The sequence below is a fragment of the Muscardinus avellanarius genome (genome assembly GCF_963383645.1).
Source record: "Muscardinus avellanarius genome assembly, chromosome: 15".
NCBI lineage: Eukaryota > Metazoa > Chordata > Mammalia > Rodentia > Gliridae > Muscardinus > Muscardinus avellanarius.
Window position 1 is genome coordinate 60,453,644 of NC_137801.1, and position 18,033 is coordinate 60,471,676.

At 49.2% G+C, this 18,033-nt stretch overlaps 1 protein-coding gene across 1 annotated transcript in view; it reads right to left on the reverse strand.

Moving 5' to 3' along the window:
- Positions 1-327: 327 nt before the first annotated feature.
- The window catches only part of SPRED2 (sprouty related EVH1 domain containing 2), a gene marked incomplete at both ends in the record, with an annotated part of 121,296 nt that continues 103,590 nt past the window's right edge, over positions 328-18,033 (reverse strand). Inside the window, 2 exons of the mRNA XM_080711378.1 lie at positions 328-972; positions 4,872-5,009. Coding sequence (XP_080567504.1) covers positions 328-972; positions 4,872-5,009 — 783 coding nt within the window. The remainder of the gene's footprint in view (positions 973-4,871; positions 5,010-18,033) is intronic.

The following is an 18,033-nucleotide window of genomic DNA, read 5'->3' on the forward strand; positions in this document are numbered from 1 at the left end:
CTCCTTCGAACTGGAAGAGGTGGGGAGGAGAGACGGGGAATCAACTATGGCTAAGACGGTTAGCTTGATTACAGGTGGGTCATAATACACGAGTCCAGGCCGACGGTCCTTTCCTGGAACACTGCGCAGGGCCGGAGCGTGGAGAGCCCCCAGGACCCCCGGCCGGGCCGGGCCGGGCCGGGCCGGGCCGACGGGAGCCCCCTGCCCTCCTCGGCCCTCCTCGACCCTCCTGCGGGGTGGAAGGCAGCAAGCCGAACACGAAGAGTCCGTGAGGGCCGAGAAGCGCCCTCGTGGCTGTGGCTGGCGGCGGGGAAGGGGGAAACTGAGTCAGGCGGCGGCTTTGTGCTTGCCGCCGCAGCACCTGCACATCACCCCGCAGTGGTAACAGGCGCGAAGGGGCAGGTAACAGCACATACAGGGGGCGAGGAAGGACAGGGCGATGAGCGCCACCCAGCGCAGGCAGAACTTCTCGTCGCCGGTGTCGCACGAGCAGGGGTCTGTGTAGTCGCCCTCCGGGTCCGACATACAGTGGTAGAGCATGCTGTCCGCGCACCACATGCAGCTCACCCGGCGGATGCAAGTCCTCACGGCGTCGGGCGCGTCCTGGCAGTGGCCGCGCCGGTTCTCCTCCAGGTTGAACATGTCCCTGCAGTAGACGCAGCGCGAGCGCTCGCCGTCCTCCCTGCGCCGCCGCGCCTTGCCCCGCGGCTGCGTCCGCACCACGCCGGCCTTGGGGTGCTCGGGGCCCGCGGGGTCCACGTAGGGGTAGTTGTAGTCGTGCTTGGGGGCGTCGCCCTTGGCGAAGCGCACGTACGAGTCCGCGTCCTCCTGGGCGTCCAGGTACTTGCCCCGGACCGGCGCGTGCCGGTAGTCCTCGTAGCCCGTCATCCAGATCTTCTCCCGAGGGTTGATGCGCACGATCTCCTCGTCGTCGTCGGGGAAGCTCACCTGGGGGTAGGGCCGGGGCAGCCGCTGCCCGGGAGAGACACCAGACACGGTTATCCAGCAGCCGCCAGGGCACAGCCCCCCACCGCAGGCCCCCCGGAGAAACCAAGCCTACGTCTGGTGGGTGTGAGACACATTTCAAATTGCGAGTCTACCTCCAAGCGACACCCCCAGCCTGATTTTTAAATGATGATGATGATGATGATGATGATGGTGCTAGGGATGGAACCCCGGGGCATTCATTCTATCTCCAAGCTACACTTCCAGCCTATTTTTTAATTCTTTATTTTGAAACAGGGTCTCACTGAGTTGCAAAGGGTCTCAGTAGCCGAGGCTGGTCGTAAACCTGCCATCCTCCTGTCTCAACTTCCCATATGCTGGGATTACAACCATGCGCCACCATGCCTGGCTTATTTTTTTATTCTTTATTTGGTGGTCCTAGGTGGGGAACCCAGAGGCTTTCTATCTCCAGGCTATACTCCCGTACCTATTTTTTTAATATATATATTTTTATTTGGAAACAAGGTCTCTAAGTTGCTGAGAGCCTAAGTAGCTGAGGCTGGCTTCGAACCTGTACAATCCTCCTGTCTCAGCCTCCCAAGCGTGGGGTTACAAGTGTGTGCCACTACGCCTGGCTGATTTTTTAATTCTTTATTTGCAATCAGGGTCTCACTGAGTTGCAAAGGGCCTCACTGAGTAGCTGAGGCTGGCCATGAACCTGGATTCTCCTGTCTCAGCCTCCCAAATGCTGGGATTACCAGTGTGCGCCACCACGCCCAGCTTCAAATTGCGAGTCTTAAACCACTACTGAGGGAGGAAATTAATTTAGTGGGTGGAGACCAGCATTTTCTTTTTTTTTTTTTTTTGTTGAAGTACTACCACATATACCTGCAGGGAAGTGTGTACATCTGTTACATGGATATTCAGAAGGCCAACACCCCCAGGTCAAGAGGCAGACTAGGACCTGCCTCCCCAAATACCTTCCACCTCCCCTCTGCAGGCAGCTGCACCCCAGTGCCCTACACTGAGATTTCTAACAGTTTATCTGAGTTTTTTTTCCTTCAGTACTGGAGGTTGAACCCAGGACTTCAGGCATGCTAGGCAAGCACTCATTGAGCTATATCCACACTTATATTAGTCTTGCCTGTTTTTGTACAGTATGATCTCTTTTGTAAGACTGGCTCTGTTTTGTTTTATGAAATAGATTTAGGATACTGGCGTGCACTGCATGTCGTAAGTTCTTTTTTATGCAACTTGGTGTGTGTACAACACGTGCACACTGGGTTATGACAGAAGGAGCATTGTGCACTTTGGATCCTGTTCACAAGAGAGCGGTACGGGATACTGGAAAATGCAGTATATGGATATACACAAGGCTCACCTTGTGATCCCGTGGTAATCAGGTTGGGTAAAGGTGCCAGGTAAGGGTAAGGGTGCAGTGCCAGGAAGCTGGCCAACTGGGCTTGAGCATGGCCAGGATTTCATAGGTGCTGAACAGCTAGGCCCTAGAAACCCATCTGCTAGCCTTCCAGTCCAACAGTACCTTGTCCAGAAAAGTGGGCCCTAAATAAATATTTATTGGATATATGCATGTATCCCTGTCTTGCCCAGCTCACCTTGGCCGTGGGAGAACAGTTTCCACCTTTGAACCGCTTTGGGCATGAAAAGTTTCTCAGAGCTGAGTCAAATGTGGACTAGAAAATTTTTTGACAAGTCACCGTGACTCAGTTTCCCGGACTCTCACACTGCATAGTACTGCAGCGAGAATGAAAAGAAATAACCTATACTATCCGGGTGTGTTGGCCCACACATGTAATTCCAGTACTTGGGAGGCTGAGACAAAGGAGACTGTCAGCAACTTAGACTTTGTTTCAAAACAAAAAATGCAAGGGCTGGGGTGTAGCTTGGCGGTAGAATGCCCCTGGGTTCAATCCCCAGTATTGAAAATAAATAAATAAATAAGAAAATAAATAAATAAATAAATAAATAAATAAAAGACATAACCTGTACAGAGGGTTGGCTCAGCACCTGGCAAATAGGTGTTCAATATAAGCTGCCATCAGTCACGACAATCCCGCTCTAGAGCTGACCAGGCGGCCGCAGACTGACCCGTCACATCTGACCGCTCATGAGCCCCCTGAAGGGCCACTCTAACTCATGTCGCCCCAATTCTGTCAGGTTCTACACAGCAGATTTTGAAAATCATAAACTGGAGGGATTTAAAATACATCTTGGGCTTTTCTAATTTTTTTTTTTGTTGTTTTTGGTGATAATAGAAGTTGAACTCAGGGGCATTCTACCTCCAAGCCACACCCACAGTCCTATTTAAAAAATTTTAATATTAATATACTTTATTATTAAACTTTTTATTTTATTTAAAATAAATTTTAACAAAATTTTATTTTATTTAAAAAAATTTAATTTTAAAATCAGCTCTCATGAAATTGCTAAGACTGGCCTCAAACCTGCAATCCTCCCCGAGTACTGGGAGGACAGCTGTGCATCACCACACCCAGTTCCTAATTTTTTTGTTTTGCAAAGAAAGTAAAAAAGTCACTTCCCATCTATTGCTATCACAATGTGACTTTTTTTTTTTTTTTGATACTGGTGATTTAACACGGGGGCATTCTACCTCTGAGCTCTTTTTATTTTGAAAAGTTGTTGAGGGCCTCACTAAATTGTTGAGGCTGGCCTTGAATGTGGGATTCTCTCTCAGCCTCTTAAGTACTGGGTATACAGGCATATGCCACCATACCTAGCCCACAGTGTGACTTTTTTTTTTTTGGCACTGGGGATGGAACCCAGGGGCATTCTACCTCTGAGCCACACCCTCCCCGCCATATTTTTTAATTCTTTATTTTGAAACAGGGTCTCACTGAGTTGCAAAGGGCCTAAGTAGCTGAGGCTGTCCTTAAACTACCATCCATCCTCTTGTCTCAGCCTCCAAAAATGCTAGGATTACAAGTGTGCACTACCATGCCCGGTTTCAAAGTGTGATTTTATTTTATTTATTTATTTTTTGTGGTACTGAGGGTGGAACCCAGGGGCTTCTCTACCTCCGGGCTATACTCACAGACCTATTTTATACTTTATTTGGAAACTGGGTCTCACTAAGTTGCTGAGAGCCTCACTCAGTAGCTGAGCTTTGAACCTGTGCGATCCTCCTGTCTTGGCCTCCCAAGCGCTGGGATTACAAGCGTGCACCACCACGCCCGGCTCAAAGTGTGATTTTAAAAAAGAATATTTTAATGGTAGAATATTAGGAAGCATGCATTAAAATAATCTTTTTTTTTTTTTTAAGAATTGAACAAAACTAGCTTTATGTTAAAAAAAACAACAACAACCCTCACCCTCTTCTCGTTTCAAAGCAGTCCAGCAGCCATATTACCCCACACGGGCAGCGGTCCATGTCCCACTATGTGGGAAGCCGTTCCACAAAGCAGCCGCTCAGTAAATATTTGTTGAATTACTGAATTCCAGACTCCGACTCCGTCTCCCTGAGCAAGATGGGGCCTGCAGCCTGCGTGCCAGGGGCTGGAGCCAAGCGGCAGCGTTCCCCAGCCTGGTCCCGGCCCTGCGCCTTCGCAGAGCCCCCCAACCCCCGGGTGAGGACGGGAGCGGACGAGTCCCGAGACACCGAGACACATCTGTACCACCTCCTCGTCTATCAGCCGGACTTGCCGACGACCTGTCTCCTGGGGTAGCTGGTGAGGGTTCGACCAGACAAAACACAGGATGGGCACGGCGAGGCGTCCTGTCCAGGGAGCCTCTGAGTAAGACAGAGCGCCGCCCTCATCGCGGGGTGGGGGACCAGGCGGGGCAGCAGCAGAGGTCTCAGGGGCTCGGGCATCTGGCTAAGTAGGAGCGGGAGGAGGCCTTTCCAGAACCTTCTCTGATGACTTCAGGGCACTGAGAATGCTGCTCACCTGGTCGAGGTGATAATGGTCGGTGGGGTATGGGTCCAGAGTATAAATCCTCCGGTGCTCACAGGATGTGGGAGAGGAGATTGTCCGAGGAGGTTGTTCCCTTTTCTGAGAGGAATTAGAAGAGCTGTCGGTAGCTGTCTGTGTAGAGGGAATTAAGAGTTAATTAATTTCTAAAATATTTTTTAAATTAAAAAAGGTTTTTTTTTTTTTGGTATCAGGGATTGAACTCAGAGGCATTCTACCTGAGGCATACCTATAGCCCTACTTTATTTTTTATATTGAAATAGGGTCTCACTGAGTTGCAGAGGGCCTCACTAAGTTGCTGAGGCCGACCTCGAACCTGTGATCCTCCTGTCTCAGCTTCCCAAGTACTGGGATTACCACACCTGGCTAAGAGTTCATTAAAAACAACACCAAACACTAACACACACCGTTCAAAAGCCCTCGACTCCCCAGCTGTGGCATCTTGCTGGACAGCTCACAATCTTGAATTTATCCTGGCCATGGCAGGAGGGCCCCTGAAGGTCCAAATTGTCTAAGCATGATGTGGCTGGCTCGGCAGGCGCAGAAACCCAGCCACTGGGCCCTGGACAGTCGGTATGTTTTCTCAGATGTGGGAGCAGCGACAGGCTGGGGGTGGGGGCTCAATACACCAGGGTCCCCCTGGCGGGCTCCGGTGTGACGAAGGGCGGCCGCCGCATCTGTGGCCCTGGCGGAGAGGCACACACCACAGCAAGCGAGGAGATGCGCATCGGTGAAAAGAGAACCCAAATATTTATATGTGGGGCAGATCCCAGCTTGGGAGCATTGCTGAGAGTACCATGCCCCTCGGGTATCACCAGCCCTGGCCTTCCTGGAAGAACTTTTGTAATCTTTGGGGCTGGAGGCAAGGTCAAACTAGAGGTGCGGAGGGTGAACAGGACCGAACGCAGAGCTTTTGCCTAGAAGAGGTGAGTAGTTCAGTGCCTGGAGCCTCCATACGTTATGTTTGAAGGGGTCAGATATGGGTGTGGTCTGTGGCCGGGGGCAGAGCACGGGCACCTCAGTGCCACCCGCTCTCCCTGGGTGCTCAACACTCCCAGACGACCCCGGTGGGGCCACTCCACGGCCCCAAGCCAGAGGCCAGACATGCATAAAGGGCTTTGTTAAGTGCAGTTGGCAACCACCCTTCAAACTGGGGCTCAGAATGCCACCTCTGCTTCTTAGAGTGGCAGACACCCCCCCCAAAAGTTTTTTTTAAATAATTCTGGCAAATCTTTAGGAACTCCCCTTGACTGTTGCGTCTGACTCTTCTATTTCTTGTCTCATTTCTCCTTTTATTTTACATGCTTTTGTTAGCTGTCATAAGTCCTTTTGGGGGTGGCGCACACCTGTAATCTCAGTACTTGGGAGGCTGAGACAGGAGGATCGCAGGTTCGCGGCCAGTCTCAGCTACGTAGTGAGGCCCTCTGCAACTTAGTGAGACCCTGTTTCAAATAAAGAATAAAAAATAGGACTGAGGGGTAGCTCAGAGGTAGAATGCTCCTGGGTTCTAGGCCTAGAACCAAAAACGCACAAAAACAGACTTATAAAAATTCTTTCTATGTTCCTCCCTACTCGAGAAAAGTAATACCTGATCATTAAGATGGGACTATGAGAATTCAGGAAAAAAGCCCCACAGATTTTCATTATGGAACACAACCACTGTTATTTTTTGAGCCACACCTCCCAGCCCTATTATTTTTAAATTTTGAAACAGGGTCTCGCTAAGTTTGTTGAGGCTGGCCTCAGATCTCTGATCCTTCTGTCTCAGCCTCTCAAGTGCAGGCATGCACCAGGCCCAGCCTAGTTTTTAAAACGTGGCAGACATGTGCAGCATCCCTTGGGGATCCATCCTTCCTGGATTTTTCTCTACTTCTATTTGGTTCATGTGATGCAGGGCTGACACCTGTTTCTTTTGTCTTTTGTTTTGTTTTGGTATTAGGGATTGAATCCAGGGGCTTTCTGCCTCTGAGCTACATCCCAGCCCTATTTCACCTTGTATTTTGAAACAGGGCCTAAGTAGCTGAGGCTGGCCACGAACCTGTGATCCTCTTGTCTCAGCCTCCCAATGGTGGCATTACAGGCACGTGCCACCATGCCTGGCCTGACACCTGTTTCTCATCCCTAGTTCACTGTGAGTGATTCCAATGTAGACCGGCAGCCCTGCAGACAGACTTCTGATGTGAGTGAGAAAAGCCACAGTCTCCATCTCTGAAATGAAGACCCAAGGGCCCCATTCAGCTGGAATCCAGGCAAGGGTGTGAAAAAGATGGCCTCTGCAGATGAGGTGAAGAGGAACCAAGAGGAGGCCCCATGGCTCCCACTTGAGCGTCCAGGTCCGGCTCAGCTGACTCCTGGGCCATGGCAGGATGTCCCCGTGATGGGAGCCCATTCGCCTTGGCTCCTTCTCTGTGGCTCAGTCCCACCCGCTTCCCATTTCTGGCCTGTCTCTGCCCCCGCTTTCCTGCGGGGGGCGGGGATTGGGGGACAGAACAACTGGGCACCATCTGCCATTTCAGGGTAACCTGCCTGGCAAGCAGTTGGTGCTGGCAACCCTCCCAGTACCCACCTGGAGGTCAAGGGCATGTCTGTCTAGCCCTGGGGTGTGGTACCAAGTCATATACTTCCTGCAGATGTCAATCAGCTTCATCCACAATAGAGGGCCTCCCATCTTTTCTTTCCTCAGCTGGCTCAGAACTCAGGAAAGAGCGGTGATGTATTCCCCTCCAGTCTCAGTAACAGAAAGAGACTGTTGGTACACAGGGGGTTCTACTTTCTTCCACATCTGGCCTGTTCTCTAAACTCTTGATGCTCTTTGTTTTTTTTTTTTTTTTTGGTGGTACTGGGGTTCCTGGAAGCCCTTCTACCTCCGGGCTACACTCCCAGACCTATTTTTACATTTTTATTTGGAAACAGGGTCTCCTAAGCCAGCGTGCACGGCTGGCTTTGAACCTGCGTGATCCTCCTGTCTCTGTCTCCCAAGCGCGGGGATTACAAGCGTGCGCCACCACGCCCGGCGCTCTTTATGTTTTGAAGGCACTGCCTCCCTCTTTTACCATTAGGGTAGTTGGCTTCGGATCTGACAGATAAGCAACAAAGTGAACAACTCTTTTTTTTCTTTATGGTGTTAGGTATTAAACCCTGGGCTTTGTGCATACTAAGCAAGCGCTCTACCACTGAGCTGTGTCCCAGCCCTTGAAAGGACTCTTAAACTAAGCTACACCCTTAGCCCTTTTTACTTTGAAACAGAATCTCACTATGTTGCTGAGAGGACTGCTACAATGCTGAGTCTGGCCCTGAACCTGCGATCCTTCAGTCTCAGTCTCCCTAGTACTGAGATTACAGGCGTGCGCCACCCTGCCTGCTGGGAATGACTTTCAGTAGTGTCGTATCACGTGAGCGCTTACAGCGAGTCACGTCCTAAGCCATATGTGAACATGATTCCTTAGCACAGCCCTGCAGGTAAAAGACCATCTCCCCGTGACACACAGACACTCAGAGACCGAGATGCCGGCTCCCACCCACGGTGGCACGAAGCCACTGGCAGAGCAGGCTGAAAACCAGGGGGTTTCTAACATGGCACACTATTGTTTCACAGGCGACCCCAACTACCCTTCCTACTCCACGAGCTGTTTAGTTCAGATTAACACAAGTACAGCTTCTCCAAGTAAGGTGTACCCTGCTTTATACGAATCCCCGCGATAAGGGGATGACGTCTCCCAACACAAAGGTTTCGAAAGATCTCAATAAATACCTTCTGAATGAGTAGCTAAGGGCCCTTCGGTGTGATTCAAGTCTCAAGAGTTAAATTCTTACCCAATGTCCACATTACAGTCATCTGTTAGCTTAGAGGCTGCCCTTGTATTAAACGTCGTAATATGCCCCCAGCACTCAGTTCTCAGAAATCCAGTTAACACATCACGGTCACCTTCGTGTTAGTCATCTGTTCACCCCACTTCACCCTATTTTCTGTGACCTGTGCTGGGGTTAACAATGTGCTGAAAGTCATTCTGAGAAACGAGGCACGCCCCGTTTTCCTCGTATTCGCCACCCGCCACCTTCCATCCAGTGCAACCATCCCACCTCCCGGCCTGAACGGCCGCTTCCCACTGTGCGGTCCAGGGCAAGGCTCTCCTGGGGTTTGTGAGCAGAGGTGGAGCTGAGGAAACCCCCGAGTGTCCTCTGATCTAACAGAAGGTTTGCACGCAGGGGCAGGAGGGCCAGAAGATCTCGAGAGGCCGCTCTCCAGCCTGCCGGCCCTGCAGGCGCAGCTGAGGCTGTGTTCAGGCCAAGCAGCCTTCCTTGCCCTGCTGCTCCTGCCTGGTCTGAACTCCAGGAGGGAGGACCTGCAGGAGCAGCTCCATCGGAAGCCGGGGCTTGTTTCAGGTCTGTGCTATCAGATCCTGCAAAGTGCTGAGGTGACCTACAAAAGAAAGGAATGTACTACGGGACATCTCCAAGAAAGGCTGGGGCGGGGGCGGGGCGGGGAATCTCTGAGGACCCGCGTGCACCTCGGAGCTGCAGAAGAGCGCTGCCGGGGGAACACACATACACGCGTCAGCAGCGCACGTGCACACGTAAGCGAGCCAGATTCTTAAACATCCCTCTGTTATCTGTGTGTACAAGCAAATGACACCTACCAACCTAGCGATCAGGCCACTGTCCACTGCAAGACCGGGCAATCGCAGGCCCTCAGGCTGTGTTTTCAACTTGCCCTGCCTCCGGTGGCTGTCTTGGAACTGTTAGGGCTTTCACCTAGAGATCCACAATAGCAGAGGCCTTGCTAGTTTTCTCTGGGAGAGGACCTCAGTGTCTGAAGAGGGGCAGCTTCAGCAACAGGCTCCCCAGCACCCCCAGAGAGCAAGGTCAGAGCCCACCTGCTGTGAATGCCCCCCCACTGTAGCAAGACCAGTCCTGACTCCTGTGGGGTCTTGCACTGTGATGCAGCCAACACAGCCCTAGCTACCTGCCCTGTAATAACCCCTCAAACAATCTTGCTTTGACATAATGTCAATTTTCATTCGTTCAAAAGATGACCAGTTAGGAAGTCTGCAAGCTGGGCATGGTGGCGCACATCTGTAACCCCAGTACTCGGGAGGCTGAGACAGGAGGATCACAGGATCCAGGCCAGGCTTGGCAACTTAGCAAAGCTCTGTTTCATAGTAAAAAAAATTTAAAAGAGGGTTGGGGGTGTAGCTTGGAGGTAATGCTCCTGGGTTTAATCCCCTGCACAAAAAAAGAAAAGTAGGGCAACCTTGAGTTCAATTCCTAATACAAACCAACCAATCAACCAACCACAGAAAAACAGAAAAGAGACAGGACCAAATATATTCTGGTAGTAAAAACAATAAAAAGCCGGGCATGGTGGCACCTGCTTGTAATTCCAGCATTTGGGAGGCTGAGGCAGGAAGATCACGGTTTCATGGACAGCCTCAGCGAGACCCTGTTTCCAAATAAAGAATAAAAAATAGGGCTGGGGTGTCGCTTAGGCGTGTTCCTGGGTTCCATCTGTAGTACTGGGGAAAAAAAAAAAAAAGAAAGAAAGAAAATCCATCCCGTACCAGAAGATTTTGGAGTTTGTGCTGGGTCCTTTGTGGGATGTGGGCTGGGAGAGAAGGTGACTGCCTCACTGGGGAGATGCTTTGTGGCAAGGGCAAGACCAGGCTGGTGGGCTTACACAGGAGCATAGGTGAGCGTCAGGTGGCCTCCTGGAGGAGGGGCACCTGCGATGGGCAGGCGGCTTGCAACTTAGGCTGACAACTCAGACCAAGATACAGAGGAAGAAAAGCGGGCTCGAGATGACCAGTGGACACATCCTGGACCTCGTCTAAAAGAGCAGGCTCCTGGTGGCTGGATTTTGCAGACATCTGTTGTACTTATTGCAAGAATTTAGATATATTCTATAACTTCCCAGAAATTAACAACCAATGAGAAGAAAAACAGAGCTTCATAAGTGGATACAGGAGCCGGGCAGAGCAGCACACACCTATAACGTAGTATTCGAGAGGCTGAGACAGGAGGATCACAGGTTTCAGGATAGCCTCAGCAAGTAGTGAGACGCCTCAACCTAGCTAGACTCTGTTTCAAAATAAAAACAAAGTAGGGCTGGGGGTGTAGTTTGGAGGTAGAATGCACCTAGGTTCAATCTCAAGCAAAAGACAGACACACACACACACACAACAGATACAGAATTCTTCTAAACAATTGTCTTTCATGTTTAGAGTTTGATACTATATCAAACTCTAAACAGCAAGACACTGAGATGCAGCTGAGATCATGAACTGGCTGTCTCTGCAACATCAGTGTGGCCCGGCTTGGTTGAGAATTGGTCTCAAGGGAGACAGGAGATGCAAGGTCTGTTCTTTAGACAGGTTCCTCCCTGTTGTATGAGTCCATTTTGAACAATGTGACCGTGTGTGTGTGTGTGTGTGTGTGTGTGTGTGTGTGTGTGTGTGTGAGACTGGGGATTGAACTCAAGGGCATTCTACTTCCAAGTACACCTTGAGCCCTTTTTAGTTTTTTGTTTGGAAACGGTCTTTCTAGGTTGCCGGGGGTCTTGCTAGCTGCTGAGGCTGTCACTGAATGGGCGATCTTCCTGTTTCTGCCAACAATGTGATTTTACTTTTGGAAGTCCAGCCCTTCTTCCAAATGGCCCAGTTAATTTTTAAAAAAGCACTTGCACCTGCTGAGGGGTCCTGGGCTGGGGATGAGTCAACCTCCTTCACCAAGGGATGCTCGAGGACGGAGGGAAGAACTACGGGGCCAGACCAGCTCAGGGGACGGAATCTTGGCTGCTGAAGAAGAACTCTGAGGGCAAGCGGAGGACAGGAGGAATTCTAGTTTGTAAATCCAGTACTTGGGAGGCTGAGACAGGACGATCAGAGTTTAAGGCCAGCCTCGGCAACTTAGTGAGAAGTTGTTTCCAAATATAAAATAAATCTGGCCTGGAGGGTGAAGCTCAGAGCCCTTGAGTTCAATTCCCAGTACCCAAACAAAACAAAACCCAACTCTGGGAGCATTCAGGGTGCACAGGTCTATGCACTTCAGTGACACCAGTTTTTCAGGACTATGTGTATTCCCTCCACCCGCAATGCCCCTGGGTCTTCCTCATCAATCACTGTTTTTCCAAAAGGGGGTGGGAGCAGAGAGCTGGGTGGGAGGGAGGCAGCTGCAGTCTGTGCCTGTGGCTGCCTTCTCAGGAACACCTGGAACCGGCAGGGGCACCTGGTTTACAGCTTTCTGGAGCAGGATGGAGGAGGGACTGTAAGAAGGCTGGCAACTGGCACCTTTCTTCTCCTTGGGGAGGGGGACAAACGGGAGAAATCCCACCTCTAGAGAGACAAGCAAACAAGTATGGCCGTATTATATCCTTATGTCCCGGGAACTCGAGAGGTGCCAAAGGAATCCTACAGCCCAAGGAGCCAAGTTCTCCCGGAGCGAGAGGTCAAAAGGCCCACATGTTTCGATTAAGACATAGAAAGTGAGTTAAAAAATTACGTAAGGAGCCAGATCCCATTGTGCAGAAGTCATGCAGCACCGCTGAGCAAAAATAAAAACTATCCACGGGGGACTGGAAACCCTCGCTTCCAGGCAGGGCTATAGTTAAACTTAGGGCCTCAGTTTTCCTCCCGTGAAATGGAGCGGGTTGTAACCTGCTCTTCAAGATTAGCATGAGCTCGCCGCCAACTTCACGTTCAGGCTTTCCCCCCTCGGAATGGCACGGGGGGAGGACTCTGCCTCAGCCTGCTGCTTAGCAGATTCAAGAGCAAAAGGAAGAATTTTAGTTTAAGTAGAATTTTTCCCTTGTCTGCACATGCTGCTAATATTTTGAATATTTTGTTTGTTTACTACTAGAGATTGAACCCACAGGTGTTCTGCCTCCGAGCTACACCCCTGGCCCTTTTTATTTTTTATTTCGAGACAATGTCTTGCTAAGCTGCTGAGGCTAGCCTCAAACTTGTGACCCTCCCATCTCAGTCAGCTAAGTATTGGGATTACTGGTATGCACTACCATGTCTGACAGATTTTGAATTTTTTTGTGTGTGTGATACTGGGGACGGTGCCCAGGGGCCTTCTATCTCTGGGCTACAACCCTGACCTATGTTATATTTTATTTGGAAACAAGGTCTCACTGAGTTGCAAAGGACCTCACTAAGTAGTAGCTGAGACTGTCTGTGAACTGTGATCCTCCTGTCTCAGCCTCCCAAATGCTGAGATTACAAAGATGCACCACCTCACCCAGTGCCCAGATATATTTTGAATTTTTAAAGGTGACTGACTAATTTGGTGTGGTGGCAAAAATGTGTAATTCCAGTTCTTGGGAGGCTGAGACAGGAAAACAGCAGGTTCAAGACCAGCCTCAGCAACTTAGCGAGACCCCCGTTTCTAGATAAAAAATAAAATCGGGTCTCTGGGTTCAATCCCCAGTACCATACACACAAAAAAAGTGGCTAATTAAAAATTATAACTACAGCCAGGCATGGTGGCACATGCTTGTAATCCCAGTACCTGGGATGCTGAAACAGGAAGATTTGGGTTCATGGCTAGCCTCAGCTACTTAAATGAGGCCCTCCCTGTTAAAAAAAAAAAAAAAAAAGAATAAAAAATAGGGCTTGGGGGGGTGTAGCTCGAAGGTAGAATGCGCTTGGTTCCATCCTCAGTACCATAAATAAATAAATAAATAAATAAATAAGTAAATAAATAAATAAATAATAAAAACTGGGCCGGGGCATAGCTTAGAGGTAGACTGTCCCTTGGTTAAATCCTCAGCAGCACACCCGTCATAACTAACCACATTTGCATTATTTTTGCTGCAATCTCCCATCGAAATAGAGCTCAATAGCTAATGTGGCCAAAGCAACATTCATCCTTGGTATTCGTCAAGATTTTCCCTTATTTTGGTAGTGCTGGGCACTGAACCCAGGACATTCTACCTTTGATCTACACCTCTAGTCTTTTTATTTTGAGATAGGGTCTCACTAGGTTGCTGAGAATCTCGCTATGTTGCCAAGCCTGTCCTTGAACCTGACATCCTCCTGTCTCAGCCTCCTGAGTACTGGGATTATAGGTGTATGGTACCACGCCTGGCAATTCCCACTTTTTAAAAAAATTTTTTATTGGTGCATTGTAATCAAACATCATAATGGAATACAAGACTTGTGTGGATATCCAAGTACGCATCATCCAATTAGCCTTTGTCCAATCCCCATCCCATTCCCTCCCCCTCCCTCAGTTCCATGCTTGATTTAGTGTTTAACATTGATATATTTGTTTACGTACATCTTATGTTTTAGTGAGATTCCATCTTCACCTTCCCATCCCCTCTGATTGGTCACCTTAACTGCTCCTCCATAGGGCCCTTTCTTCTACTAGATTCCCTCCTATTACCCATTTCTTCCTAGTTTTTGCATATTAGAGAGAGCATCTGATTTTTTTAAATTTTTCTTTGATATTTCTCTGTATATGCCGCATTGCAAGTTCTGATCCCACTCGCGTAGGCCCCGCCACTGGCCTGGTCACCCGGTAGTTTCTGTTCCTGGCCTCACTGGCTCCAGCACCAGCCTTGCCTCATGGCAGGCTTCGATCCCGGCCTCAGAGGCCCCTGCACTGGCCTTGTCTTTAGGCAGGTTCCTATCCCGGCCTCGCTGGCTCCATCTATGGCCTCACCCCTCGGCAGGCTCCGATCCCGGCCTCAGAGGCCCCAGCACCGGCCTTGCCTCATAGCAGGCTCCTATCCTGGCCCCCCTGGCCCCAGCACCGGCCTCACCCCTTGGCAGGCTCCGATCCCGGCCTCGGAGGCCCCAGGACCAGTCTTGCCTCATGGCAGGCTCCAATCCTGGCCTCGATGGCCCTAGCACCGGCCTTACCCTTCGGCAGGCAATTCACACTTTATTTAAAAAAAAAAAAATAAGTTTATAATGCCCCTCTCTATATTTCCTGTAACCTCAGGCTGGGAGTGTGCAAGTTGCCTGGACAAACCGGAAGCTTTTTCCAGTATCCACTCAGACCCGAGGGTTGGTCCTCTCTACTTTGGCAAACAGTTGCCAGCTATTTTGTCAACAGGTCTTTGGGAACAGGTAGCTCTGGCTTATGGGTCCTGAGGGCCTGCAGTGGTTCCCGGTGTCCTCTTTCAAACAGGCAGGGGGAGCAGGAAACAGCCCAGACCCACACACTCTTTTCTGATCCGCCAGCGGGAGGTCTGAGTCTTTGAGACAGCTGCTGGGGAAAGAGATGACTTTGTCTTAGACTCTGGGATATGACTCCCTCTAAGGCCTGGAAGATTCTTCCATTGTGGAAATAATGACAAAAAAAATATTTTGTTGTTGTTATTGAAGGTTGCATCCAGGGGCATTCTACCTCTGAGCTATACTTCCAGCCCTTTTTATATTGGTCCTAAGGATTGAACCGGGGGGGCATTCTATGTTCAAGTGAAGCCCGACGCTCCCCAGTCCTCCCCCTCTTTTTTTGGGTAGTACTAGAGATAGAACCCAGGGGCATTCTACCTCCAAGTGACATCCCCAGCTCTTTTTATTTTTCAACAGGATCTTACTAGGTTCATGAGAGTCTCACTACTTGCTGAGGCTGCCCTCAAACCTGTGATCCTCCTGTCTCGTTCTCCCAAGTACTGGGGTTAAAGCATGCACCACCATGCCCATCTATCAAAAACATTTTTTTTTTTTTGTGGTACTAGGGATGAAAACCAGGGGCATCCTACCTCCGAGCTACACCCCCAGCCCTATTTTTTATTCTTTGTTTTGAAACAGCATCTCACTGAGTTGCAAAGGGCCTCACTAAGTAGTTGAGGCTGTCCGCAAACCACGATCCTCCAGTCTCAGCCTCCCAAATGCTGGGATTACAAGCGTGCACCACCACGCTCAGCTTACAAAAACAATTTTTAAGAACAGCTTTAGGACTGAGGTATGGTCAGTGACAGAGGGCTTGTCTGGCATTGCATGGCATGTCTGAGGGCCTGGGCTTGACCCCCAGTGCTGGCGGGGGGGAGAAAGAAAAGAAACTTTACAAAGTTAGATAAACCTTGCTGCAAAAGTAGAAAACCTTAGTTTAGCTTCACTGGAAGGCCAAGGAGTTGGGAGCAGGCAGGTTAGGCTTCAGATAACTCTGAATTACGCACTCTGTCTGAATTAGCAAAATGAAAATAATGGCTTACTATCTATGGCTTAGCAAGATGAGATGATAGAGAGTAAACAGGAGAGGCCCAGCAAAGTGCCTCTGGGCTTCCTAAAAGCAAGAGCCTCTCAAAGCTTTCCTTTGGGTCCTCAGACACTTACTTGCTTTAATTTAGCCACTATAGGTATTATATGTTGACTATAAAGATCCTCTTCTTACAATGCAATGTGAGCTTGATAATTATTGTCATTTAGAAAATAAAGGAACTCCATCCAGGGGGTGAGCTTCCACACCAGCCTCACCGAGGCCGGGTCTCAGGCCACACGGCTCCCAGGGAGGCAGGGCTGAGGACTGGGACAGGAATTAAAGCTGCCATCTGCCCCTCACCCTTTCTGTGGGGGAGATTGAGGGGCAGCCAGATATCAGGGCCCTGGCCAGCCACAGAATCAGTGAAACTAACAATCGAAACTGCAAAAGTCATTGGTCTTCACTACCCAATTCTGACCAATCCTAAAAGAACGGATAGAAAACCTCAAGAAGGTTTAAAGGCCCATTCCCCAAGGGCTTCAAGGTCACTGTCTTTCTAGGAACTCCCTTGGAGGGGAGAATTTGTCCTCTATCTTTCCCAACCTAAAAACAAACTTTCCTATTTCTTTCTTTTCTTTTCTTTTTTTGTGGAACTGGGTATTGAACTCAGGGGCGTGCATTCTATTTTTCAGCTATACACTTTTTAGCCCCATTTTTCAGCCCCATTTTTTTATTATTTATTTATTTATTTATTTATTTATTTATTTATTTATTTTTTATCCTTTATTTTGAAACAGGGTCTCACTAAGTTGCAGAGAGCCTCACTAAGTAGCTGAGGCTGGTCACGAACAGCGATCCTCCAGTCTCAGTCTCCCAAATGATGGGATTACAAGCGTGCACCACCAGGCCTGGCTAAACTTTCCTATTTCCATACTTTTCGCTGGTCCTTAGACTTCATTCATTGAGATCCACTGGACAAGAAGAGGAGATATCTCCATTTCACCTTGCTGAATTGCTGAGACTTTCCCTGAGCTTGTGATCCTCCTGTTCCTGCCTGCTAAGTGCTGGGATTACAGGTGTGTGTCACCACCCCTAGCCAAAACCACTTTTTTTTGGTGTATGGTATTGAAGACTGAACCCAGGGGCATTTTACTTCCAAGCTACACCCTCAGCCCTATTTTATTCTTTATCTTGAAACAGAGTCTCACAAAGTTGTGGAGGGCCTCACTAAGTAGTTGAGGCTGGCCCCGAACCTGTGATCCTCCTGTTTCAGCCTCCCAAATAGTCAGATTATAAACTTTCACCACCATGCCTGGCTATACTTTTTCTTTCCTTTTTAGTGCTGTGAGGAATGGAACCAGGGCCTGTGCATGCTAGGCAAGTTTGTAATCCCAGTACTTGGGAGGCTGAGACAGGAGGATGGCAGGTTTGATGACAGCCTCAGCAACTTAGATCCTGTTTCAAAATAAAAGAAAAATTAAGAAGGCTGGGGGTGTGGCTCAGAGGTAAAATACCAGTGAGTTAAATCCCCAGTAACCCCCTATACATGTCAGCAAATAAGCCCTATTCATCACACAACTAGTCAACTGGTAGATGTGCCCTCTGCACTGATGTTTGTTGAAGATGGAATTTAAAGAAAAATACTTCGAGAAAAGGGAAATGTGATATTCTGTCTTTTTCTGCTTCTGTATTTTATTTATTTTTGTGGTACTGAGAGTGGAACCCAGAGGCCTTCTACCTGTAGGTTATACCCCTACTCCTATTTTATTTTTTATTTGGAAACAGTTTCACTACGTTGTTGAGACTAACTTCAAACTTATGATCCTCCTGTCTCAGTCTCCCAAGTACTGGGATTAGAGGCGTGCGCCACCACACCAGGCTTTATTTTTTTGGTTGTGAAACAGTATCTTGCTAGGTTGGTAGAGTCCTGCTAAATTGCTGAGGCTAGTCTCGAACCCCTGATTCTCCAGTCTTAGTCTCTGAAGAA